We start from the raw sequence: 27,554 nt of genomic DNA, 5'->3' as shown, positions 1-27,554 counted from the left end.
TAGGGGCTAGGGCTAGGGTTTAGGTTAAAGGTAAGTATTTATGGTTAGGTAAAGGTTTAGGGTTTAGGGTTAGGGTTAGGGTTTATGATGCATGGTTACTGCGACTCAGGCGTCGTGGTTTAGGGATTTAGAGGGGTTTAGGGCTCGAAGCCTCCCGGTTTAGGGTTGAGGGTTTAGGGGAGCTACTTTTGCACCATTACACCTTGCATCACACTTTGACACATAGAATAGGTCCACATGCAAGGTTTGGTGGGGTTCCGGTGCTCCGGCGGTCGTTATCCCCCTCCTCCCCCCAAAACAGCGGAACGTGTGCCCCGGCGGGTCTACCCCTAGATTTCTCCGCGCGAGGGTGCACCAATGTAACTTTTCATTCTTTTAGGTTTGTTTAGTACATATACACATGGAGAACCAAGATTGGGACCCTTTGGCACATATACCCGCAGCTAGAGCCATTATCACACGATCGACGGTGTGCACGATCTCTTGGTTAGGGTTAGGTGTAGGGTTAGGGGTTGGGTTTAGGGGGTTGGGCTTTGGTTTTGGTTAAAGGGTAAGTATTTATGGTTAGGTATAGGTTTAGGGTTTAGGGTTAGGGTTAGGGTTTATGATGCATGGTTCTGCGACTCAGGCGTCGTGGTTTAGGGATTTAGAGGGGTTTAGGGCTCAAGCCTCCCCGATTTAGGGTTTAGGGTTTAGGGGAGCTACTTTTGCACCATTACACCTTGCATCACACTTTGACACATATCATAGGTCCACATGCAAGGTTTGGTGGGGTTCCGGTGCTCAGCGGTTGTTATCCCCCTCCTCCCCCAAAACAATGGAACGTGTGCCCCGGCGGGTCCCCCTAGATTTCTCCGCGCGAGGGTGCACCAATGTAACTTTTCATTCTTTTAGGTTTGTTTAGTACATATACACATGGAGAACCAAGATTGGGACCCTTTGGCACATATACCCGCAGCTAGAGCCATTATCACACGATCGACGGTGTGCACAGATCTCTTGGTTAGGTTAGGTGTAGGGTAAGCGCTAGTGTTTAGGGGATAGGGCTAGGTTTTAGGTTAAAGGTAAGTATTTATGGTTAGGTATAGGTTTAGGGTTTAGGGTTAGGGTTAGGGTTTATGATGCATGGTTCTGCAGCTCCGGCGTCGTGGTTTAGGGATTTAGAGGGGTTTAGGGCTCGAAGCCTCCCCAGTTTAGGGTTTAGGGTTTAGGGGAGCTACTTTTGCACCATTACACCTTGCATCACACTTTGAAACATAGAATAGGTCCACATGCAAGGTTTGGTGGGGTTCCGGTGCTCCGGCGGTCGTTATCCCCCTCCTCCCCCAAAAAAGCAGTGAACGTGTGCCCGGCGGGTCTACCCCCCTAGATTTCTCCGCGCGAGGGTGCACCAATGTAACTTTTCATTCTTTTAGGTTTGTTTAGTACATATACACATGGAGAACCAAAGATTGGGACCCTTTGGCACATATACCCGCAGCTAGAGCCATTATCACACGATCGACGGTGTGCCTGATCTACTGGTTAGGGTTAGGTGTAGGGTTAGGGTTAGGGTTTATGTTAAAGGGTAAGTATTTATGGTTAGGTATAGGTTTAGGGTTTAGGGTTAGGGTTAGGGTTTATGATGCATGGTTCTGCATCTCCGGCGTCGTGGTTTAGGGATTTAGAGGGGTTTAGGGCTCGAAGCCTCCCCAGGTTAGGGGGTAGGGTGTAGGGGAGCTACTTTTGCACCCTGAGACCTTGCACCACACTTTGACACATCACATAGGTCCCCCGGCAAGGTTTGGTGGGGTTCCGGTGCGCCGGCGGGCGTGATCCCCCACCTCCCCCAAAAGCAATGAACGTGTGCCCCGGCGGGTCTACCCCCCTAGATTTCTCCGCGCGAGGGTGCACCAATGTACTTTTTCATTCTTTTAGGTTTGTTTAGTACATATACACATGGAGAACCAAGATTGGGACCCTTTGGCACATGGTAGCCTCCGACGGTTGTTCTCCCCCTCCTCCCTTCAAAGCAGCGGTATTGTGTGTGCGCCGACAGTTATGGTTAGGATTTAGGCGATCGAGTTTGCATCCCTATAGTTTTAAGAAAACATGGTAAGAACATTATTAAAAAGTACTCATGTTGGAAAAACAGGTTTAATTTAATTTGAAATAAAACTAAATTTTCATATATGAAAATTGAAATGGTAAAAAAAACCGTTGCCGTGCGCTAGCACACGGCAAAGGACAAAGCCGCACGGCAAAGAGACTATGTCGCACGGCAAAGGTCTCTCCGCACGGCGAAGATCTATTGCGCACGGCAAAGATTGTTTTGCACGGCAAAGGCCTTTGCCGCACGGCAAAGGCGTCCTCGCACGGCAAAGGCGCGTGGATAAGGTGCGGGTTAGGCCCGACCATCTATTCCTTCGCTGTCCAGATCGAGTCCCCCGCTAGCTGCCGCCGCCGAGCTCCCCCACTCCTCCCCCCGCCACCGCCTCCCGCACACGCCGCCGACACCATTGATGCCGCCGCCTCCCGCAGACGCCGCCTCCCGCAGACGCCGCCGCCACCACTCCCGCCGTCGCCTCCCGCACAAGCCGCCGCCAGACTCACGCCGCCGCCTCCCGCACACGCCGCCGCCACCACTCACGCCGCTGCCTCCCCAGCCCGCGCCGCCTCGCCGCCTCGCCACCACCACCCGAGCTGCCCATGCCTAGTCTCCCACACCCCTGCCTCCTGCCTCCCGCGCCGTGCCTCCCGCTGCTGCCCTGCCTCCGGTGCCCCTGCACAAAGGTTAGTGATAGTGTAGTACAAATTAGTGATATGGTAGTATAGTATAAGTTAGTGTAGTATGAATTAGTGTAGAGTATAATAGGATTAGAAATAGGATTTTGGTTTGGTATAAATTAGGAATATGATTTTAGTTTAGTATAAGATTTTAGTGTAGTTTAAACTAGAAATAGGATTTAAGTTTGAAAAAGGTGTTTAGAAGTCGGATATGTTAAAAGTAGTCCCATATAGCAAAAATGAGATAATGTGCTGCAAGGAAATTTAAGGTAAAAGTGGTCAAATGAATTATTTTCTCGTTATGCAGGTGATGCTTCGAGGTGGACACGGGGGGCAGCGTCGTGGGGGTGTTTGACGGGGGGGGCGGCGTCCCGGATCTTCTTCGGCGATTCTCTCACGCGTCTAGGGTATAAATCTCCCTCCCACCTTTACATGTACCTAGGTTTTTTTGTGTCTAGATCACCAAGTCTGTCGCGATACCTAGGCGTCTCTTCCCGACCGTAAGGGTTACGCGGATAAATATGCATTAGTGGTCTCGCATATTATGAACCGTAACTCTTACGGCATTTATCGGGACAGCCGGCGGATGCGTAGTTGGGTACGTTCTCCCTGCTCTACCCCGATCCGAGATAGGATTTCGGTAGCGCCTCCCCGTTGTTCTCCGGATGCACACCCCTCTCGGCTTTTTGCCGAGACGTGTATCGGGAGAGCAGCGGGGAGGTGCTGCCGAAATTCTGTCTCGGATCGGGGTAGAGCTGGGAGAACGTACTCAATCTACGGATCCGGCGGCTGCTAGGAGCCCACCTAGTAGAGTTTCAGGTTGATGCACGCGTAAAATAAATAAATATATGATGCATTTATTTCGTATTTGATATATAAATGCTATGTTCGTCTGTTTTGTTGCTGATTAGAGGATGGATAATCGTGGCTGGATGTACGATGGCAGAATCGATCGGTGGAACTATCTTGATGAATGGGGAGAAAAGACCGAGCAGTTTGTGGATAGGGCGTTTGCCATCCCTAGCAGACCTATAAGTGTTTGGTGCCCTTGTAGTAAGTGCGCTAACCGAAAGGCACAGGACAAGGAAACTATGAGTATGCACCTGATCAAGTTTGGGTTCACACCGTCCTACAGGATTTGGACTTACCATGGAGAAAAGGCAAAGAAACGTGCTAGGAAGGAGGTGCGGCAGATTCAACCTAGGGGGGAATATGACACTGGTTTTGATAGGTGCTTAGAAAACTTGGCTAATGGTAATGTGCCTGAAAGCTCTCATGTAGAGGTGGAGACACCTCAGGATGCGGAGACAAGTGAGGACCCGGAGGAAAACACAAAGGAGTATTATGAGGCTCTGTTTGCTTCGCAGAAACCCCTACATGAAAATACAGAGGTTACCCAACTAGATGCCATCGCTCGCCTTATGGCCTTGAAGTGCCATAGGAACTTGTGCAGAGATGGGTTCGATGAACTTCTGGTCATCGTAGGCAGCCTTCTGCCGAAAGGGCACCTCTTGCCGCAAAACTTCTACTATTCGACCAAATTGCTCAGTGACCTTAAGATGTCATCTCAGCAGATACACGCTTGTCCAAAGGGATGCATGCTATTCAGAGAGGAGCACGCTGACACAAATTATTGCATCAAATGCAATTCCTCTAGGTACTTTGAGGTAGACCGCAATGGTGATGGTCAGAAGAGGCAGACCACGGTTGCCAAGAATATCCTCCGCTATCTTCCAGTTCTACCGAGGATCCAGCGGCTCTTCATGACCGAGGATACCGCCCAGATGAGGTGGGCCGTGGAAGGAAACAGATACACCGACAAGATGATACATCCGTCGGATGGTACTGCATGGAAGAACTTTGTCAAGAAATTTCCACTGAAAGCAGGTGACCCGAGGAGCGTAGCAGTTGCGATATCAACCGATGGGTTCAATCCATATGGTATGTCGGCTGCAGTATACAGTTGTTGGCCAGTGTTTGTTATTCCCATGAACCTCCCCCCTGGCGTCTGCATGAGATCAGAGAACATGTTTGTGTCGATGATAATCCCAGGGCCCAAATACCCGGGCAAGAACATGAATGTGTACCTGGAACCGCTGGTGGATGACTTGGTTCGTGGCTGGGAAGGTCGCGGGATCCGAACATATGACGCATCAAAGAAGGAGTACTTCGATATGTATGTGTGGTACCACACGTCCCTGCATGACCTGCCAGCACGTGCTTTGTTCTGCGGGTGGTGTACACATGGGAAGTGGCCTTGCCCACAGTGCAGACAGGCCGTGACTTTCTTCTGGCTAAACAAGGGAGGCAAGTATTCATGCTTTGATGAAGCTCGACAGTTCCTTGAGCGGAGGCATGCATACAGGAGTGATGTAAAGAGTTTCAAGAAAGGCCGTGTTGTCCGTGGCCCGAAGCCAATTCCGAAGACCGGAACGGAAATCAAGGCCGAGTTAGATGCTCTTCAGCCTAGCCCTGATGGGAATGGTTTCTTAGGATATGGGGAGACACACCAATGGACTCACAAGCCGTGCTTATGGAAGCTCCCTTACTTTGAGTTTCTCGAGCTCCCGCATAACATTGATGTAATGCACACCGAGAAGAATATCAGTGAAGCCATTTGGAGCACGATTGTGGACACTGAGAAGACGAAGGATAACATAAAGGCTCGAATTGATCAAGAAATGTGGTGTGATAGGCCGGAGTTGAACATGCAGCCACCTAATGGTGCCAAAAAAACTTGGACTAAGCCACACGCTCTCTGCCTCACAAAGGCCAAAAAAGGGAGGTCTTCCAATGGATGAAGGACTCCTTGTTTTTCCCCGATGGGTTCGCAGCCAACTGGATGAGGGGCCTGAACATTGAAACGCTGCGAGTACAAGGACTGAAGAGTCATGACTACCACATATGGCTTGAGCGGATAATGCCGGTGATGATTCGAGGCTATGTCCCTGAGAAGACTTGGCGAGTGCTAGCGAGGTTGAGTTTTTTCTTCCGCCAGATTTGTGCTAGGGGGTTAGACACTAAAGTGATTGAGAAGCTGGATGAAGAGGCACCCGTGTTGCTTTGCGATCTAGAGAAGATCTTTCCTCCAGGGTTTTTAATCCGATGCAACACATGATCCTGCACCTCGCGGAGGAGTGCTTAAAGGGGGCCCGGGTGGGGCCGTTGGCGATTTGGTCCCGAGAGAGAAACACAAAAGCTTCGTCAAATGACTGGCAATAAATGCAAGATCGAAGCATCCATAGCCGAGGCAGTCCTGAACGTGGAGGTGGCAAACTTCACCACTAAGCACTATGATCCCAACATTCCCACAAAGCACAACCCGGTCCTCCGTTACAATGCCGCCAACAATGAAGAAGTACCCAAGCTTAGCATCTTCGTGGGGCTTGGTGGCAAGTCAAGTGGCTCGAAGCCGTACGTAACGGACCTACATGAGCGGACCTTGATCCACTCGTATGTCTTAAACACCATGGTCGAAGTGAAGCCGTACATCGAGTAAGTGCGAACCATTTAATTATTCGCAAACATTCACTCGTATGTTCGTGGCTAACTCTTCCTCTTTTCATCGGTATAGGAAATTCAAGGCTATACATTGGAAGAATACCCACAGGAGCCTACCCGGAAGAATCCAAGCAAATTTTCGATAAGGGAGGCGGTTTCGGTTTCAGATAGCTGGTTTTGTAATTTGGTACTATTCTATCCAAATTAGCTAGCACTTCCGACATTTATCGGTCATTTCTCGTTCTAAACTTCTTGTGCTAAACTTGTAGGCAAGAACTGACAAAGAGATGAAGTCGTAGCTAAGAAAAATTGCTAGGGGCTTTGACCATTCCGTAGAAGCGTTCAACTCCTATGACGTGAACGGGTATCGCTTCCAGCACCCATCAATACACAACAAGCCGGCCCAACGCGAAGACAATAAATAGCGGGGTGGTATGTCAAGGTGATGATGGGCTCCATTACTATGGAAGAGTCGAGGGTATATACGAGCTGAATTACGGGTTTCACAAAGGGCTAAATCCCGTCGTCTTCAAATGCCATTGGTTTGACCCACGTCGGGTGAGACGGGATCCTGAAATTGGGTTGGTCGAAGTTGAAAGGAACTCCGTTTATAAGGGAGAGGATGTGTACATCTTGGCAACCCAGGCCTTTCAAGTATTCTATCTCCCGTACGCGTGCGAAACCCGACAAAACGTCTACATGGATGGGATGTTGTGATGACGGTGCCTTCACGCAATAGGCCGCCCCCGCCAAACAAGGACGATTACCGCCGCGTAGACCCCTCAGCAAGGAGTGTCGAGTTTTATCAGGAAGAAGGGCTCCCCGGCCATTTCACAATCGGCTTGCCGACTATCGATGACATGGTCGTAGATGATGAACAAGAAGACGCGGGCATGGATGGAGACAATGCAGAAGATGAAGCTGAGGATGTCTGTGCCCCGGAAGACCTGAGTTTGCTCGAGGCGTTCAAAGCAGGGATTGACCTCGATGCAGATGGACCACCTCCAGGTTTCATTGATGATTATTGGTTCGCCGAGCCTGATGACGATGAGGAGACACGCGGTCCAATCACGGATGGCGACACAGGCTACTGATCTATGTAGTAGTAATTGTGAGGCTAGCCTATTTGTAATAACTCCGTGTAACCGTGATTGTCTAGCTAGGTTATTTGTAAGAACTCCGTGCTATGTTTGAGAGAACTCTATGCTAGCTATTTGTTGCTTCCACTAATTAATGTTCATCTATTTGCATTATTGTTGCTTTCATTAATGTTCATCTACTTATATTTCTGTTGCTTTCACTAATATTTATCTCTTTACAATATTGCGTACTAATAAACCACTCTCTTCATTTGTGTTTGCAGGTGATTGAAGCATGCCGCCAAAAAAAAAAGGGGTGGCAGTCTTACAAAGAAGCTCAAGGACTTGGTAGGTGCAGGGACTTCGAGGCGGGGCCAAGCTACTACCCCCCCTCCTAGCCCCCCTCCCGTCGCTTCTCCAGGGCACGTGCGACCGCGTAGGAAGAATGCGACGCGGGTACTCACTCCTAGTCCTAGCCCCCCTCCCGCAGCCGATGATGATGATGAGGTGGAGGACCAGGAGCACCACGGGGGTGGGGAGGACCAGGAGGAGGAGGAGGGGGTTGGGGAGGACCTGGAGGAGGAGGGGGGTGGGGAGGACCTGGAGGAGGAGGGGGACGAGGAGGACCTCTCGGAGGATGAGGGGTTGGGGAACTTACCGTTCGATCCTGATCCAAACCTAGTTTGGCATGCGCCGCCGGATTACGAGTACGTTCCAGCTTTGGAGAGGCTGAGGCCACGTGAACGGAAGCCATATCGGCGTGGGATGACACAGCTCCCCAACCTGAAGCACTGGCGCTACAGCCATGTTGTTCTAGTGCCCTATGGAAGGAGGTACATGTTAATTTTTGGCATTTCGTTATCGCAATTTTGTCATTATCAAAATTATTATCACATACATATTGATGTTGTCGTTTCATGGTGCAGCTCGTTCACGTATGAAGACCCGTCGCAGAGGCCGCCACGTGGGTACTCGAACATCCTTGGGGGCCTACTTAGATGGTATTTCCCTGGGATAGTCGATCTCCCTACTGGTGGCCGCGACGTAGCTTGGAGGTGGGTGCACTACAGCCTCGCGGAAGATCCTCTTGGCCGCGGCACCATGGCGGACGTGGTTGTTAACAAATTTTGGGTACGTGACTTTTGACTTCTTACCATTCATACACTCTCCTTGGTTGACAATAATTGCACTAATGCCCCTTGTTTTACCTATGTGCATGGTTGCAGAAATACTTCAAGAAGGCCGAGGGCAAGGAAAATGCGTGCGATGATGTCCTTCACCAGCTTGCAAGGAAGAGGGTGACTGGCATGCACTACGAGGCACGTGTTCAGTGCGTCCGCGACTGGCACGCCGACCGCTTCGTCCACATGACTAAGGAGGACGCTCGCGGCACGCTCATGCAGCCGTGGCAGTACATGCAGGTATTTGCATTTGTGTGTTATTGATTTCTTTATCGCCATGTAGTTTATTTTAACATAATGGGTTTATCTTGTGCATGTAGAACCCTCCTCATTACGTCGGCGCAGACGGTGTGCTTCCTTGCGATGGTCATGTGGTGGACATGCCCCCAGTACCTCGAGAAGCACGAGGAGGGCAAGAAGAAGCGGGCAGAGATGCGAGGCGGATCGCATATCCAAGGCAGCATCCCCATCTCTCTTCACCTGCAGAACGAGGTGAGCAAATTAATGGTTCCTTCATTCTTTGAATTCATGTTATATATTTGCTAACTCTGCAAGGGTGTGCCACTTCACTTTATTACATGTTCTCTTTTGCAGGAAGTCAGGACAGGAGCGAAGCCTAACGTCTTTGCCGTGCTGAAGAAGATGAAGCAAAGGAAGACGCCGCATCCTGAGACGGGGTCCGTGTGGGTTAACCCGCAATCCGAGACCCAGTGCACGTCGTATGTCTCCAAGTTCAAGCAGAAGTACGGCGAGGACGCCAACCCAGAGGCCGAGGACTTTGACCCTGAGGTTGCGGTGCTTGCGGGAGAAGGCTTGAAGCATGGCCGCCTATGGTTTGGTGACGGGGTTGTCGACCCAGCGACGGTTCCCTCTCTCCGCCAGATCCGTCGTGGTCGTAAGAGCGGCCAGCCTGAGGTAGAGCCCCGGCCACGGGCTTCGGATCTAGCTGTCGAGCGGTTACGGGTATGTTCTTCCTCGGGTCTCTACATTTCCTTTACATGCTTTCCATTGAAATGTTAATGACATCGCGGCAACACAACGTAGGAGGAGATGGCAGCGAAGGAGCAGGCGGCCCAGGAGCAAAGGGCGCAGATGGAGCAGCAGATTCTCGCAGGTACCAGCAGAACACAGATGATGCGGCAGATGCAACAGCGACAGCAGATGATGCAGCAGCAAGAGCACGATGAGCTGGCTGATGAGCCAGACGGTTCTGACTTCTCCACCGGGGAGTCTTCCTGCTCCTCCACCTTACTCCATGCCGTGGATGCCGCCACCGCCCACTCAGACCCCGGGGACACCTATCACCGTCAACAACATGAACATCATCCGGAGCATGAACCGCGGTGAGTCCTCTTGTGCCCAACCCGCTACTTGTTCAAGTGTTCAATATGCAAATGCAAATGTTCATTCCATCAACCTTGTAGATTATATGTCGCAAGGCAATGACGATGAGGCCGGCGGAAGCGGAGGAGGACAATAAGGTTGATGGCATGGTCTTGATGGATTTGTGGACATTGCACTTGTTATGGATTGTACTTGTACTTGATGTGTGTTGATGTATTTGTGGACATTGCACTTGTTATGCATAAACTATGTGTGTTGATGTGTTTGGTGATGCTATGGTGAATATATATGTTGTATATGTTATATATATGTGAAATGCTATTTTGAAATGCAGGGATTAGTGGAAAACAGAAAAAAAATAAAAAATCTAGGGGCCTTTGCCGTGTGTATGCACACGGAAAAGGACTTTTGGTCACTTTGCCGTGTGCATACACACGGCAAAGGGGACACGTGGCGCAAGCCTGTGCTCCTGGGAAGCCAGTGGGTGTGCCTGGAGATTCCTTTGCCGTGCATGCTAGGGCTTTGACGCACGGCAAAGGGTAGCAGCACGGCAACGACTGGCCGCACGGCAATGTTGGGGCGCACGGCAGCCTCCATGACGCACGGCAGAGACCAGCCGCACGGCAAAGGGGCGAGCGCACGGCAAAGATCGCGCGCACGGCAAAGGGGCGGCCGCACGGCAACGTTGCGCGCGCACGGCAAAGGCCTTTGCCGTGCGGTTTGATCAGGCGCACGGCAATGTCTTCGTTGCCGTCGAGGGCGTTGCCGTGCAGACGTTGCCGTGCGTCGACGCACGGCAAAGCCTTTGCCGGGCAAATAAGGGCCTTTGCCGTGCGAATTGTCGCACGGCAATGAATTGTTTTCCCGTAGTGTATGTACTCCCTCCTCCTTAAAACATGATGTATATAATTTTTTTGTTAAAGTTAAATTATTTGAAGTTTGACTAACTACATAAAGAAATAAACATCTACGATACCGTATGTACACAATATGAAAGTATAATTCATGACCATTCTAACAATATTTGTTCCAAATCATCAATGTTGACATCTTTTTATATAGTTTTTAAAACTTCAAAGTTTTTGTGTTTGACCAAAAATATGAACATCCTATTTTACAAAGGCGGGAGTAGATGGTAGACATACATGAACTGACTCCAACGATTACAAAATAAAGTCTAAAAGATAGTAACAAATCTTCGAGGTCTTTAATTTGTTGCTATGAATATATGTGGTATTGATTGTCAAAAAAAAAAGGAGGGTGTAGATGCGATCAATATGTGTCGACTTCGGCTTTCCAACTGTTAAAGGCAGAAGGCGCCATCAATTGTTTTTTCGATGGCAGATATGTCATACGTTGTCTATGCAGAAGCATCTATAAAGGTGACTAGATTTAGATGTGCGCCTTGGCGCACGACCCCGTGGATTTCACATCTTGTATAACAACAGTAAAAATCAGGTGAAAAAATGATAATATTTGTAGATTTGAATTCCTAGTTCAAAGTCATTATCTCGTGAAGTTGAAAGATATAAGAAAACGTGGAGTGCAAAAGAACAGACATATGAATAAGGCATGGCGTTCCAGAACGAAGTACAAAAGCAAATATCTATATCTGGCTTAACATTTTTTTCTTATAAACAAATAATATTTAGATTGTAAAAACATGTTTCAAGCTACCATAGAAAATGAGACCAAATAAAAGTAACCAAAGAAGATAAGGGGGAAATGTATATGATATATAGAATGACTCGAATAATCAAAAATGGTACCTCAACACTTTGGGAGAATCTAAATATGATCGTCAATTTGGAATTTCAGTTATAGAGCATGTAAAAAAGGAAATCTAAAGCATATTCATAACTTAATCATATTACTACGAAAAACTTATCTTACAGATAACTACGATTGTATATTATTTGGTCCATTCCTTGTAACATATTTAAAGATGGTCTTACAACATCAAAAGCAGTTTCATGATATTCTTTGATGTGCACTTCCACTGTCACAATAAATGATAGAGAGGGCTAAGAAAAACACAGGTAAAGTTCCAATTTGGTACCCAAATTTTGATGCTATGAAGTGAAACTGATAAAAAGGCTAAGTTAAGTAATATGATTTCCTCTCTTAGAACTGGAACCTGCAAGTTCCAGATCCTTATCTTGCCCATTCCCTCCCTGGTAAACCAATCAAAAAAGCACCAATACACAAGGACGATGCATGAAACTTAATATATAACAGGAAATTCAAAAGTCTCAAGCGCATCAGGAACCTTCGTAGTCTCTCCCGTAGCCATTGCATACATATAAGTTCTTGCAAAAATAAAATCTTGGGAATGACAACATATACCATGAGTAAGGATGACTTTTTGTTATCATGGAGACGGAATCTGAAGGTGCCAATTTTGGCCATTGTTAACAGCAGATTGTCCCCATTGAGGGAGTTGCGCTTCTCTAGCACCCATAGCTCTGATTGCATCATCGCCACTGTATTAACCGCCAACAAATAAACAAACAAAGGATAGAAAATTCTGCAAATTAAACGGGAAATCACAAATCCAAATTATATTGGATAATAGACAATATAATCTTAAATCTAACACATATACATGTAGAAGGGGGTGGAGACAAGTATAGTCCCATACTCCTCCAGGGAATAGTCATTGTTTCCTTCTTCACAAAGGGCTAAGGAATAATTCTTACTAAACAACTAATCTAGTAGAAACTCAAATCTGCATCAACAGAGTAACAATAATTTATAAGCCTAACCAAGATAAGTCTGCAGCAAACCAAAATAAAAATAAAAAATATGATCAATGCCAATTACAATGGATAAGCTGGCACATTCGAAAAAATCCAGTTTAATGCTATGAAAAAGTTCACACATGAAAGAAAAAAAAGATTCTTTTTTGATTACCTGACTTATAACCAGCAGATGTAAACGTACATAGAACATATAGCTTGGGGCTTCATACTCAGGTACTTTCTGAAATAAAAATTTATAAGGTTACAGTGGTAAAATAAAATACTGTAACTATGCAATTGGTATATAAAATGAAGTCTTATCTAATAGAACAGAGAAAAAGAAAGTGTCGGCTAGGACGCCAGCCGTACGAACAGTGCACAGTTCGCGCGGCGGTGTGAGTTGGCTAAACATCGCAATCTCTCAAAGAAACAACCGAAATGTCACACACTTTCTTGACAACGAATGACTGGAGAAAAAAAATGATATAGGGCATACCATATTCGAAATCGCTAGGGAAATGAATTTTGGGTGGTGGTGTATGCAAAATTTCATAGTGAATGAAGTCCCTGAGCATAATGATTCCTCCCTCCAGAGCAAGCTTAATGAGCAATATGGTAAGAGCTATTATCTCTACATGCTACACATTTACTAATATGGGGGGTTAAATAGGAGAGTGGTGTCCGCATTGAGCTAGCGCTCAGTTTTCCACAGACAATTCATATGACATACAAGTAAAGGTTGTTGCAATCCATACCATGGTCAATTATTGAGATCCTATTATAGATGAAGTCTTAATTCTCAAAGGTCTTTGATAATTGAGATATTATTCTTGATAGGCCTAACATCTGAAGACCTTTCGAAAGTGCTCCTGCAGTGCAGAAAGCCAACATGTTACATAATCTGAAGGCATTCTCACAAGAGACAAATGAATATTCCAATAGTAACCATGACTAAACATGCTCAACTATGAAAGAAAGCTAACCAACTGAGTTGTCTAATAAGCTCAATAGACGTAGGTCCGTGAACGCGCTCGGTCTTCAGATTGCAAGAAAACCAAGATGTACCAATTAAGGTGACTTTTATCATTAGGGGAAACGATAGAAACGCTGATTACCGACTCGATAGATATTTGCTGATGCAGAAACTTTAATTTTCTCCCTTATCTTCCACAATGATGTTACTCTGATTATTAATTTGACTGATCCAATTTTTGATCCTTCTAATGCACTCATATGACACTACAGGAATCAACCTTCCGATCATCGCACACACACACAGATATTTTGAGAAAATGAGAGCAACAGTGAAAACAGGGAAATAATCAAAATGCAATCGATTTTGAAAGCTGCACTTCTGACCTGAAGACAAGGAGAACCACTGACGGCCTCGAATGCCCTCGTCTAGCTTAGAAGCGCCATAGATACATAAATCTAAGGAATATGAGGATTTAATGCAGCATCAATAATTGAATTCGTAACACCTAAATAGAAGAAAATTCAATGCAAAACTGAGGGTACCTCTATTAAAGGCTGAAGAGCATCGAAACTAAAAGATTATGCAACCGTTTTCTCTCAAAAATACAGTAGGAAACTCAGGAAAGGATCTAAGCAAAAAGCATCGTAATAACCATATATAAAAGTCATTCAATAAATGTTTTGGATTGCAAATCACTGTCATGTTTAGTTTCACACACAGTACTAACCATTTGTTACATATATTCCCTACCTCAATGTGGAGTAACTATAGGCCATCAAAATTGTGGAGCAAATAATAATCCTTGCATATAAAAGGTAAAAAATGTTAGTTCATGGCAAGTAATAACTTGGGAATCTATAAATTCAACAACGAAGCCGATCCTGAGTGTTCCATACAACACATGATTCAGTAGCTTAAAGATGTTTACATGAGTCGAAAGGAAGCATATAATTGACATATATGATAACTGGAGGTTATCAATCTCTTTCTACCGATAAGAATTTCATTGTTGTTGCTGCTCTCACAAATGGTCACGCAACATGCTCTTAAGCACGCACCAGTCACAAAATAAGTTACACAAATAAAAATATGGGAATGGATTGAACAACCTGTGATGAACATGAAGACCCCAACCACTATTGCTCCACCTGCTTGGAGTCACCCAAACCCCTGCCGCCCCTGCTATAATTAAAAAAATGGAAAGAGCCATGTCTGCAGCAAAAACATGTCGATATCACACATAAAAAAGGAAGACAAATCAAAAAAGATGCTCATGAATAAGGCGCAGCTTGCCGCTCGCTTGCCCACCTACGGCAGGCAAGCATATATGAAGAACCAATAAAAATATGTAGCCAAATTTGTTAATAAGCTGGCAAAAGAAATTCATGTGTTAAGTCCATGGCTATGTATTATGCATTTTGGAAATGCTATTGTGCTCAAGGAATTTTGACTCTAGTAGTGCACATCATACCAATAGAAAATAATAAGACTTGGCGGTTCATCAACTTCAGCAGTGCACATACATATATTTGAGCAGGCGTAAATACATTGTTTTTGGAAAGGTTCCAAGGAAGATATATGTAAAGTGAGAATCAGGTGTAAATTCCTTAAGGGAAATTCGTAGTTGTAACTAATATCCTATTTTCAATCCAACAGTAGTTATATTACAAAAGATCAGAAGCATGATCATTCTCATCTGAAAGCGTCTTTTAACTTTCTCCAACTTGGTATGTAGGCGAGACACTACCTAGTAAGCAGAAGACAGAAACCACGAGTTACAACAAGTTACAGCTTTGGATGCATTGGCAATGAAACAAAAAGCAAACTAAGTATCGACCAACTTCAAATAGCGTTCTGATTTCAATATACATGCGTTCATGCAAACTATCAGTTATCCCTATTTCTACGACATCGTTGATCAAATTGCTAAAATGAAGAATTCTATGGGAAACACGGGGGATGATATATAAATGATGATGTGGACCAGAATGTCTAGGAAAAACTACGAAAGGAAAGTTTTGCATAGCTGATGCTCGTTGACATGGTAAATACCTGAAGCCCCTCAAAATGGGTTAAATCAGTAGGAAATTAAGTCAAATGAGCTCCATCAGCAACACTTACTCTGCTAGGAGGAAAAGGAAATATTAATTCTCTTATGATGATAATATCTGTACAACAAAGGTCATTAGAAAACATTATGTGACTTCACAGACATCATTATTTCAGAGCATCAATGGTATTACTAAATAGCTGCCACAAGTTACTTGTAGTTTCAAGAAACCAAAAGTTTATCCTTCGAACAAACAAGTAAATGATGGTAAAAAGTTCACAACTTGACAATGAAACAGTGAGCATCATAAATGATGGGGAAAGCACTTCTCTGTAACACAATGAACCCGCTATAGTGAATGCAATCATGCTTTCAGCACTTCTTCTCTTCAGTCTGCAGTAGTACTAAGAATTGTTGGGATTGGACATATTAAACTGTCCAGGTTTGGAAACTACTTAATACTGAGATGCAAAAGAAAACTTGGTAAATAAAATTTGACTCCATATTAATCACTAATGGTACAGAAAATCAATTGCCTAAATCTGTACAAAATGATGGTGGACTGAAAATACAAAGAGCAGTTTTTGTACTGAATATATTAGTTCTTACAATGATGAAACAAACTATGATTTTTTCTGTTTAGCAAACTGACTATGATTAATGAGTATATTTTTACAGAAAATATAAACCAGTACAATCAGATTAGGCGAGATAAGTAGCAAGCAAGCACATATATTGATTTTCTCCTCATAGGCATAACTACAAACTAACAACAAACACGTATTTGGCTCCAAATCACAAAATCTGGACCTCTTGTGCCAAGCAGCTAATGCCCTCGATCTGTTGGATCATAGTGACTCTAAAACATGTAAAAGAGTGTTGGGAAGGAGGAGATCAATCTGCCGGTGGGGGTGAAGATCCCAGGAGCAGAGGAGCAACAGCTCAGGCGGAGGAGAGCAGATCTGTTGGAGCATTCAACTATGAATCATACCTGCACTCGTCCAATAACCAGCTGGAGCGCGTGCAGCACCTCACCGCCGGCCACAAGCCCTCCGGCCGGCTGGTTTGAGAGAGATGGGAAGTGAGACGGAAGAGAGAGAGGGGCAGAGACAAGGGAGTTGAGAGGCCAGGAGGGCGTACCTGGGAGAGTGCCGTCACTGCTGGACGCCATGGAACTGGCCAGCACCGGCCCGTCTCTGGCCGCGCCCCGCGACCGTCGCCTCCGGGCGTCGCCGCCGCGGATCGGCCTAGCGCCGGCCCGTCTCTGGCCGCGCGCGGCGCCTCGGGTCGCCGCCGCCACCGCCGCCCTCGTTGCGGATCCGCCCCGCGTCGACTGTGCGGGATGGATGAGGCGCTGCTCGCCTGCTCCTGGTCATGGCGACGGCGGAAGGGGAAGGACGACGACGGGGAGCGAGAGCGATGGCAGCGGGAGCGACGGCTGCGGGATTGGGGAGGATTGGGATAGGGCACGACGCGCCAACGCCGGGCCGCGTGGGCTTCATCGACCCATGGATAAAAAGCGGGTTCACGTGAGGGCCTCGCGTCCTGGACTACTCCACCAGTGAAGAATGGACGGACAAGATTGCCAGACGGAAAGATCCAACGGCTACGAGCAGCTAATCTCTGTGAGGCCCCCTATGGGGGGCATCCTTTATAGCTTTAGATACGGTGTTGTAGTGAATGCACTACCCCGTTATAAACGCTTCTACTGGTCAAAATATTTTGATTTTTTTTTGAATTAAACGCTAAAAATAAGCTAAATAGTATGTGGTCTACCGAATTGTACAACCTCAATACATAGCGTGGTGGTAGCAGAGTCTGCCAAATGTCACATAATTATGCAAAAAATGTGGAAGCGAACATTTGAACCATTGACCTGGGGCGTGCATACGGCACGGGACATCGCAAAACTGCTGCTAGCCAGGTTGTGTTCAATTGGAGTTAAAAGGCTGAATTACCCCATGCTCAGAAAATTTAAATTTAATTTTTTTTTTAATTTTCTCGGGAACTGGTCTAGATTTCTTGGTTACCGCGGTAGCCGGGAATCCCGAACACCCTCAGGAATTTCTTCTACCGGAAACCAAAACCTTGGCTAAAACAACCTATCAAAATGTCTTTTATGATAAAATAGAAGTAATAGTAAAAACATGATTGCAAGGGAAGTACATGTGTTTTAATCCAAACAAAGAGAGCACCTGCAACTAAAGATAGGGTACTACTTCTGTGCGGCCATTGCTTTAGCTACGCTTACATACAGCTCCTTCCTTGGAGTTAAAGCAGCAACCACGCGGTCCATGTCCGGAAGGCACTGCCCAACAGTCTCGTCCAGTGTGTACTCCCTTGCCCAACGGCATAGCGCCGGGTGCTCCTCCTCGATGAGCAGACGCACCCCTGCGATCTCTTCGAACACTCCTATCCAGTGTGCGATCGCTCCTACGGCTATGTCGAGGAACCCGATGGTGTCACCCCCGAAGAACTTCTTCCCCTTCGGCAGCTGCCTCTCGATGAGCGTCAGGTTCGCCTTCATCTCCCTTGCTGACGCCGCCTGCACCTCGCCGTCCGTCCACAAAGCAATCCACATGGAATCTTTGCACTGGGTATATATGACGAATATTTAGAGTTGGTTAAAGAACTTATGAAATTCCTGCAAGAGTGGAAGTATATGTGTAGCACTTCACCTCGTACATGAAGGCGGCCCAGAAGCGGGCCATAGCCCTTTCGTAGGGGTCAGAGGGGAGGAGCGACGGGCCGCTGAAGGCCTCATCGACGTACTCAATGATGACGAGGGACTCGCAAACGGCCGGACGGTCTCCATGGAGGAGCACGGGGACCTTCTGGTGGAAAGGATTGTGCTTCAGCAGCAAGTCACTTTTGTTGTTGAGATCTTCTTCGATGAATTCGTAAGGGACTCCCTTGACCCTCAGAGCCACCTCGACACGGTGCACGAACGGGCTGCCGAAGCAACCGATGAGCTTCACTGGCTCAGCCATCATCGCCGGTACGGTGTGCCTGCTTCAGTGTCCGCCTGAAATGCCCTAGGTATATATAGCTCCTGCCGTCTTCATCAGCACGCCAAAGAACAACACACTGAATATTTGTCTCGTGTATTCAGGCAGTCGTCTGTACGTTTGCAAGAAAATTCGCGGCTCCTTCTTGGTCAAGGTGTAGGGCTGATTATATAATTTTATATCTACTAGGACAAGTTCATCCATGGCTGAAAGCTACCGGGTGTTTTTGGCAGCTATAGAAAACAATTGTTCCTTCGTTAGCAAGTGATGACGTGATATGCATTCATCTCGCTCTACCAGCTATAGAAAACAGTCGTTCAAAGCATTGCTGGGCGATATGGGCATTTCTTTTCTCTTTCCTCGCTTGGGAACTTGGGGAACACGAAAATGTAAGCATCCATTTTCCGCCTGTTACTTTATTTTGGTATCGTCACTCCAAATTCCTGCCCTCTTGACTTACCTCCACTAGAAGAAAAAGGGCCTCTAGTCCCGGTTGAGAATGGGTTCTAGTCCAACCGAAACTACGAAATCGAGACTAAAGGCTCTTTCTTTAGTTCCAGTTATCCACAAACCGGGACTAAAGATCTCGACGTGGTCACGGTCGAGCGATGGGGTAGGAGGACCTTTAGTCCCGGTTGGTAACACTAACCGGAACTAAAGGCCTCCACGTGTCGAGTGCGATCGAGCGCTGGAGGGCCTTTATTTTGTGTTTTCCATTCAATTTTTTATTATAAACTTTTTCCATAATTTCTAGTATTTGAGTTATTTGACCAGTTTAGTGATCTCTAACTACACTTACTCTTTAGTCAAAGTACTTACTCGTGGTAAAACTAATTATCGATCGGTCATCCATCCTCAAACTACTTCAATCCACACATGCTTAACTTTTGAGTTCCTTCCGAAGAAGCTTCCAAGTACATTAGCAGACCTCGTTGATATTAATATCACACTAGTGAAAATAGGCCCTTCAGTCCTGGTCCGTAATGGGCTTTAGCCCCGGTTGGCCAACCGGGACTATCTACGCGGGACTAAAGGCCAACCCTTTAGTCCTGACCCAGTTACCAGCCGGGACAAATGGCACTCCACGTGGCCGCGACACAGCGTTTGGGTTGGAGGACATTTAGTCCCGGCTCGCAAGCCCAACCGGGACTAATTATTATTTTCCGAAATTGTTTTTCTTTTTTCTAATTTCATTTTTCTAATATTTTGACTCGTTATTCTCTCACTTGGACTATTTTTAACACTTATTGCAATTAATCTTTAGTCAAATTTTATACTTGGTCACTTACCGGTCGGTCACCCATCCTCACACTACTCCATCCTGAACACGCTTAACTCCTCGGTTCTTTCATGCTGTGCTCCCGCGAATGTGATTCTACCTTGTTGTAAATACTACCATAGCAATCCTATTAACTCTTATATTATTGTGTCTCATTTCTATATTTTTTGAAACCAAAAACAATTATGTAACTAAACTGAATAAGATAATAATATTGAATTCCAATGAAAATAAAATTAGTAATAAAAGTACTTTTTATTATTATCAAATAATATATGCATTATTCAGATAATATGGCCAAATAAATAATATCCTTAAATCTGTAAACCGCAATTGGAAAAATAATATATGCATTATTATTAGAAAATGTGAGGAATTTCAATATGAAACAATTTTGTTTTTATTCATTTATTATTATTATTATTATTATTATTATTATTATTATTATTATTATTATTATCAAATAATAAATGCATTATTCATATAATATGATTAAATAATTAATATTTTTAAATCTGTAAACCGCAATTGGACAAGTAATATATGTATTATTATTAGAAAAATGTGAGGAATCTGAATATGAAATTTTTTGTTTTTATTCAATTTTTATTATTATTACCAAATAATATATGCATTATTCGTATAATATGGCCAAATAATTAATATCTTTAAATATGTAAACCGCAATTGGACAAATAATATATGCATTATTATTAGAAAAATGTGAGAAATTTGAATATGAATTTTTTGTTTTTATACATTTATTATTATTATTATCAAATAATATATGCATTATTCATATAATATAGCCAAATAATTAATATCTTTAAATCTTTAAACCGTAACTGAACAAATAATATATGCATTATTGTTAGAAAAATGTGAGGAATTTGAATATGAAACAATTTTGTTTTTAATAATTTTTTATTATTATTATCAAATAATATATGCATTATTCATAAAATATGGCTAAATAATTAATATCTTTAAATCTGTAAAACGTAATTGTACAAATAATATATGCATTATTATTAGAAAAATGTGAGGAATGTGAATATGAAATAATTGGCCCTATAATGTGGGGAATTTGGATACGGCATAATTAATATGTGAGGAATCTGTAAACCGCAATAAGAAAAATATGAGAAATTTGAATAACAATAGAAAGATTCGATATATTTAGACGATTCATAGTTCATACAAATATACAAGACACGCACCACACCACCATCTACTCATCATCTTTAAATATTTAGACGATCAACATGGCTATTGTAGCTAACTAGCCTCCAATAGCTGATAGCCATCTTAAAGCCCTGACGAGCGTCTAGAGCGGCATAGTGCACTTGCTCATAGCTCAATGGAACATTGCCCCATCCAAAAATAAGTTCATCTTCTTCCTCGTCATACTTCTTCGTGTTCTTCTTATCCCTCTTCCTCTTCTTCTTCTCGAGATTTGTGCCAACAGTAGCATTTGCTAGATCATACAGATTCGGAATGGGCTTGTTGGTGGGGTTCGGGAGTATCTTTTGGAGGTCGCACGCAGAAGTAATATCAATACCGTAGGGACTCAGCATTTCCACATCTTTGGCGATAGCTGCGCTGCAGAATCGGATGGTCTTGTCCTGCAAGAAATCCTTCAGCAGTTGTGGCACTTCATCCGCCCAACAAATCTGGAAGACCAAATTCTCAGTCGCCAAAGAGAGTTGAAGGACGGCGGCGCGCTGATTAACCTCGCGAGGGTTGGTGAACTCACAGTACAAGCCGACGCACTTGATTGGTGCGGCGTCGAGAAAAGTCCTTCTTGATGGCGCGGATCCACTTCTCCACTCTTGATGCACAGAGAGTGACCGTGATCTTGAAAGATATCCATTCGTCCATAAGGTGGTATATCCGAGATCGAGGAGCTGGGGCGCGCGCGAGGTGCTCCATTGGGGCGGGAACGTCGACGGGGAGAGAGCTTTTTGGGAGAGGATGATGGAGATGTGAAGAGATGTGTGGCAATTGTGAATGAGATGTGAAGCATATAAAGGTGAGGAAGATGAAGATGAACAAGCCAGCCACCGAGTGATCAGTTCCCGTGGCTGGCCGCCGACGCCGGCGATCCAAATGGTCGCCGCGTGACGATCGGTTTCTGTGCCAGTAATGGCGACGACGATCGGCTTCCGCGCGGGGAATGAACCGTTTGACTTCATGTCCCGACTCGTGTCACCAATCGGGACTAAAAGGGTGCCAGCAAACGCAGCGAACCGCAAAACCCTTTAATCCTAGTTTGGGATACACACCTTCAATGTATACGAATTGCACGCGGGTGCTTTGGAAGAAAACATCTTGGTAGCTCCGCATGGACGCGATCATGCCATGTTTTTATCGGCTGAAAGCTACTACATCGAGAATGTTAAATTGGTAAAATCGTGCAGCACAACCTCTGTCTCCGTCTGTGTTCACTGCTCATTTTATTATTCCGGCCAGCACACCATGACATAGTAGCAGCGATCGATCGCCGCTCTGACTGCCTACATTAATCTTACCGATGACCCATGTAAGTATGCAACCCACATGGCGACGTCCAGATCCGCATCCATGGACACGCACAACAAGATCGAACATCACTTGGGCAGCATGGACTTGGCCATGGCCATGAACATCTCCTTCTTGGCGGAGAAGTGCTCGAGCAGCACGGCCCTGTCGGGCAGGCACGAGCGGATCTTCTCGTCGGAGACGTACTCCACGGCCCAGCGGCGCAGGCGGGGGAACTCGTCGTCGGTGACCAGTGTCACCCCGGAGACCTCCTCGCAGACGCCCAGCCAGTGCGCGAACCCGCACGCGGCGATGTCGACGAGGCCGATGGTGTCGCCGCCGAAGAACCTCTTCCCCTCCAGCTGCGCCTCCAGCAGCGCGAAGCTCTCCTTGATCTCCTTCAGGTACCCCTTCTGCGCCTCGCCGTCCGTCCACATCGCCAGCCAGAACGACTTCGAGCACTGCGCGCGCCAGAGTGAAGCTTCAGTCTCCGCAAAATAAAACTTAGTGAGACCAAGAACTGAGTGACCATGGCGGTACCTTGTCGTCGAGGAAGCGGGACCAGAAGCGGGCCATGGCCCTCTCGTGTGGGTCGGCGGGGAGGAGTGCCGGGCCGTCGAATGCCTCGTCGACGTACTCCACGATGAGGAGGGACTCGCAGACGGCGCGGTCGCCATGGAGGAACACGGGCACCTTCTTGTGGACGGGGTTGTGGGTGAGCAGCAGCTCGCTCTTGTTGCGCAGGTCCTCCAGGATGAGCTCGTAGGGGACCCCCTTGAGCCTCAGCGCGGCCTCGGCGCGGTGGCTGAACGGGCTGTCGAATGCGCCGATCACCTTCACTGCCGCCGGCGAGCTCATCTTCACTAATTAGCTAGCTCTGCTCGAGATCAGGTGTAGTGTGGTTGTTTGTGGGACTGTGAGAGCTCTGGGTAATGGCCGGCGACTTGGTGGTGTTTTATAGAGCTAGGATAAGCGATTCATTGACTCGAGGTCGATGATAGTGTAGTTTATAGATGAGTTGGTAATGAATGAAACTTCTCCTGGAAGAACCAGTTTTTAATGTATGTCGCTGATTTTCTCCGGGAACAACAGATTGTTTTTTTTTTGCTTCCCGAGCTATAGTCAAAGAGTCCTGTCTATGTGCGCGAAACTTCCGTGTTGCTTCGCAGCGAGCAGAGTAATTAAAAAAGTATCCAAGACAAGGCCCATTTGTTTCTATCCACAGACCAGTGTGGTGGACCTGGTAACGGCACAGTTAGCCGTGGCTCTGGCCCAGTTGTTTTTTTTTTGGCACTGGTCATGGTCATGTCTCTCTCGAAACCCATCTCTCACCCCTCCGGCTCAGTTGAGAGTCAACTCCAACCACCCGCTTCGCCCCCCCCCCCCCCCCCCTCTTCCTTCTCCGGCAGCGATGCCTGCTGGCATGGTGGAGTGAGTGCAGCTACGAAGTCCTCCGTAAATAGTAGCAGTAGGAGTAGTTTGAGTCTAGGGTTTGCCTTAATGGCATATGGCGTGATGCTGACCTAGAGTTGTGTCCTCGTGCTTGCAAGCGGCACATGGAGCTCACCTTCTCCTCCCCGTGTGGATGTCCATGGTGGATGCGTGTTTTTTAGTTGATTTGGCATCTCCTTCCTCTCTAGTAAGCTCTTAGAGTCTGGTTGATATCTGATGGACGCTGCCCTAGGTAGCCATCGTGGTGGCGTGATAAAGGGGTTGCCAGAGGGATCTGGATTCCTGGGAAAAGCTGGAGCTGCTCCGTGGAGTTCCTACATGGTTACATGGTGGCAAAGCTTGGCTGCTATGACCTTCAACAGAGATGGCGACCACTCCACATGCATGTGCAACTTCTACGCTTCCGCGTTTTCATCCTCCTTCAATAGTTCTTCCTTGATGTAGTGGTGCATGCCTTTCTAAGACCAAGTGGTTCCGTCCTTGGTGTTGAGATGGGTCGTCGTGCTCCGCGGTGCTTCAACGCGAGCTGTAAGGAAAAGAATAAGGACTTGACTTCTTTTCTGCAAATCTTTGTAGGGTACTTTGTGCAAGAATTATAAATCAAATTGCGTTTTCTTTTACTTTGAGATCCTTTTGTAAAATATAAAGTCACCGTTGACGAATTTTAGTAGTCTTTGGGTCATTCTGGACCCTTTCCTGTTAAAAAAACATTTTCTATTTTGGAAATTGAAGTATTATCTATGCATCCCTTGACGAGAGCGGATTTGTAGAACCCAAGGACCGATGAACTTAACTCACCGTCCAATAGGGGAGTCGTGGGGGTCAAGGGTGGGGGTGCAGGAAAAGCACGTTTTTTTTCTTCAAAAATCATACTTCTAGAGTTTAAAAAATTCCAATTTTTTTGCATGATGCACATGTGAACTTCAAAATTTGTAACTTATTCATGCAGGTGTGCCCCCTCACATGTGTGCTTTCGCAGCCCCACCTCCCATCATATGCGTGCTCCTTATTGGATGTTGATTGGTGAGTGCAAAAATGCCACATGTTTTACAATACAAAAGGGATCATATCTAGGCGAAATAATAATGATTTGGAGCATTAACGATCTTCCGACAATAAACCACACCAAGCCAAGGAAGAAATTCGTGAAACCACGTTGACAAAAGACTTAAAGACCAATGGTACGATATGGCCCGCGTGTACCGTCTAATGGTACCGCCCGTAATTGATGCTGCCTCGTCAAATATATTCACCTTGTGAAGAGGAATCTGGAGGGATAGACATGAGACACCAGAAAACCACGAAACCTGATCTCCAGGAGGGATCTAGAGGGAGAACTCGCATAAAGGGATCCATCACCACCGTTGCTTGGATCATTAGAGTCTAAGGCATCGATCTTCATCGTCATCATCATCACCATTTTTGTATTAATCTGAGTTGCTTGGATCCTTAACCCTGAGTTATGTTGGATTCATATTTGTATTAAACGGATTCCCCATTTTCCATCTATAGTATGGTGATGATGTTATTTGCCTCCATGTGTGAGTAGATCCATTTGTTCTTGGGGAGATGAAGAAACCCTAGCCAAATTATGAAATGAAATAATGTTTGTGGATTGTCTAATAATTATAAAGTGTGTTGGTTCTTGCCAATAATGATGTGTGTTGTAGACCACATAATATTTTCCTAAGGGACGTTCGTAAGAAACATCATTGTATATGGTTAACGGTACATGGACGTACATATGGCAGCAATTCGCCGCCTATGTCAATCGTGTATATACGAGGATAACAAGGACCAGTACCTAAGACCATGACCATGGGGAGACCCTTATTTGCAGGACCTGCGCAACATACTATCATATAAGGTAGTGGTCATTAGGGATGTGAAACAGTGCTTACAGGAGCTTCCATATAAGGTGAAAGGACACAGATGCCGCCTAGAGGGGGGTGAATAGGCGGTTAAAAACTTTTCCTAGATGGGCTTAACAAAAACAGAATAAAACTAGTGTTTACTTTGTCAAGACCAAAACCTATATACTATGGTTCACCTATGTGCACCAACAACTTATGCTAAGCAAGATAAGCAACTATGTGATAGCAAGATATATATATATATATATATATATAACTTCAAGCACGAAGGCTATCACAAAGTAAAGTGCATAAGTAAAGAGCTCATGTATAGAGATAACTGAGGCACGCGGGAGACGATGATTTATCCCGAAGTTCACACTCTTGCGAGTAATAATTTCCGTTGGAGAGGTGCGGTGGATTAGAGCTCCCGAACGCCACAAGAGGTCTCACCTTGAGGTGTGGTTGCTCAATGCACACCAACGCCACAAATGCTTCACCCCAAGATGCGGTAGTCACACAACACACCGAGCGCCACAAAGGCTTCACCTTATTCCCCGGTGACCCTCGCCACAAAGGCCTAGGTCACGGTTCCACTAAGGGATTTCCTTCGAGGCGGAAACCGGGCCTTACACAAAGGTTGGGGCACACATCCACAACTTAATTGGAGGCTCCCAACAAATCACCACAAAGGCCTAGAATTCGTCAAGGGTTCCAAGAACCCAAGAGTAACAACTTTCTTGCTTTCACTTCCACGAATCACTGTGGAAAGCTCAAACCGATGCACCAAATGCAACGGCAAATCCTTCACTCCAAAATTCCACCAAAGCTACAAAAGCTTGTGGGGGAAGAAGAGAGGAGGAACAAAGGAAATCCACAAAGAACTCCAAAATCAAGATCTAGAGGATTCCTCTCGCAAAGAGAGAGATTTGATTGGTAGAAATGTAGATCAAGATCTCCTCTTACTTTTCCCTCAAAAAGATTCAAGAAGCATGGGAGGAATAGAGGGATAGGTAAAGCTCTCAAGGTCAACAATGGTGGAGAGCAAAAGGAGGAAGAAGAAGTGGGGAGAGAGAGGAGGAAGAAAACCTTAAAAACGGGGTCTCAGATTTCTGCCCGTTTGGGCCAAAATCGCGACTGGCCGGCAGTGCCGGCCTGGTGTCACCGGCAGTGCCGGGGTGATCCTGGCGGCAGTTCCGGCCTCCCTGTTTTTACCCAAACACCCAATACGAAAACCTTAAAAACTTTTGCATCCGGACTCCGAATTCGATGATCTTGGGCTCGTTGAAATCACAACAACAAGATCTACAACAATATGCATAGAAACATCATATTCCAGCACGGGACAATAGAAACAAATGAATAAAGGTTTTATCTATCTATAAAAGACAAACCGATAAACCTCCAATATAGAAAATGCAACAACTTGAGTTAGGAAACTCGGATTTAGGTGAAACCAATTTTGTTGTAAAGAGGGTGACAAGAGATACCCCAAAAAGATTTAAAAACTTAAGAACAAGTGGGGTAGATTTTTCTATGGATTTTAGAGTGAAACCTCCCAACACGAAGAACTGAGAAAAACTCCAATATTGAAAACGCAACAAGTGATTCATGCGGAATCCGTTTTCGATGAAATAGAGCTTTATGTCAGCAAGAAAATTAAGGTACTACTTTTCGGCACATCCGATCGTAGTAGTCAATGAAGCACCTCTTTCAATCATTTTAAACAATCCAGAAGCTACATGACGTGTCATCCTTTGGGGAATCGAACTTTCCCCTCGGGACATCACATATGAAAAAAGAA

The 27,554-nt window shown here is 45.6% G+C and overlaps 2 protein-coding genes and 2 long non-coding RNA genes across 12 annotated transcripts; all 4 read right to left on the bottom strand.

The window, feature by feature from the left end:
- Positions 1-11,667: 11,667 nt before the first annotated feature.
- Positions 11,668-13,135, bottom strand: LOC127345768 (uncharacterized). 2 transcript variants are annotated; one of them, XR_007878958.1, is made up of 3 exons: positions 12,785-12,876; positions 12,218-12,354; positions 11,668-11,870 (listed from the first exon to the last, which is right to left on the bottom strand). It is a non-coding gene; the product is annotated as an uncharacterized lncRNA (long non-coding RNA). The 2 variants fall into 2 exon arrangements; XR_007878957.2 differs by lacking the exon at positions 11,668-11,870 and having other exon boundaries at positions 12,073-12,354; positions 12,785-13,135.
- A 173-nt stretch (positions 13,136-13,308) lies between these two features.
- On the bottom strand, positions 13,309-17,083 carry LOC127345769 (uncharacterized). 8 transcript variants are annotated; one of them, XR_011756320.1, is made up of 7 exons: positions 16,779-17,081; positions 16,630-16,698; positions 15,641-15,710; positions 14,698-15,335; positions 14,339-14,389; positions 13,972-14,043; positions 13,340-13,481 (listed from the first exon to the last, which is right to left on the bottom strand). It is a non-coding gene; the product is annotated as an uncharacterized lncRNA (long non-coding RNA). The 8 variants fall into 8 exon arrangements; XR_011756317.1 differs by having other exon boundaries at positions 14,339-15,335; positions 16,779-17,083; XR_011756315.1 differs by having other exon boundaries at positions 13,972-14,389; positions 16,779-17,083.
- A 770-nt stretch (positions 17,084-17,853) lies between these two features.
- Positions 17,854-18,654, bottom strand: LOC127345767 (probable glutathione S-transferase). Its single transcript, XM_051372289.1, has 2 exons — positions 18,317-18,654; positions 17,854-18,231 (listed from the first exon to the last, which is right to left on the bottom strand). Exons 1-2 carry the CDS (start codon positions 18,629-18,631, stop codon positions 17,854-17,856), a joined length of 693 nt encoding a protein of 230 aa, XP_051228249.1. The 5' UTR covers positions 18,632-18,654.
- A 3,825-nt stretch (positions 18,655-22,479) lies between these two features.
- On the bottom strand, positions 22,480-23,339 carry LOC127345760 (glutathione transferase GST 23). Its single transcript, XM_051372285.2, has 2 exons — positions 22,986-23,339; positions 22,480-22,906 (listed from the first exon to the last, which is right to left on the bottom strand). Exons 1-2 carry the CDS (start codon positions 23,301-23,303, stop codon positions 22,535-22,537), a joined length of 690 nt encoding a protein of 229 aa, XP_051228245.1. The 5' UTR covers positions 23,304-23,339; the 3' UTR covers positions 22,480-22,534.
- Between the last annotated feature and the right edge of the window lie 4,215 nt (positions 23,340-27,554).

The sequence above is a fragment of the Lolium perenne genome, chromosome 3, assembly GCF_019359855.2.
Source record: "Lolium perenne isolate Kyuss_39 chromosome 3, Kyuss_2.0, whole genome shotgun sequence".
Classification (NCBI taxonomy): Eukaryota; Viridiplantae; Streptophyta; class Magnoliopsida; order Poales; family Poaceae; genus Lolium; species Lolium perenne.
Note: the sequence above shows the minus strand (reverse complement) of the source record. Positions and strands in the feature narration are given on the sequence as shown.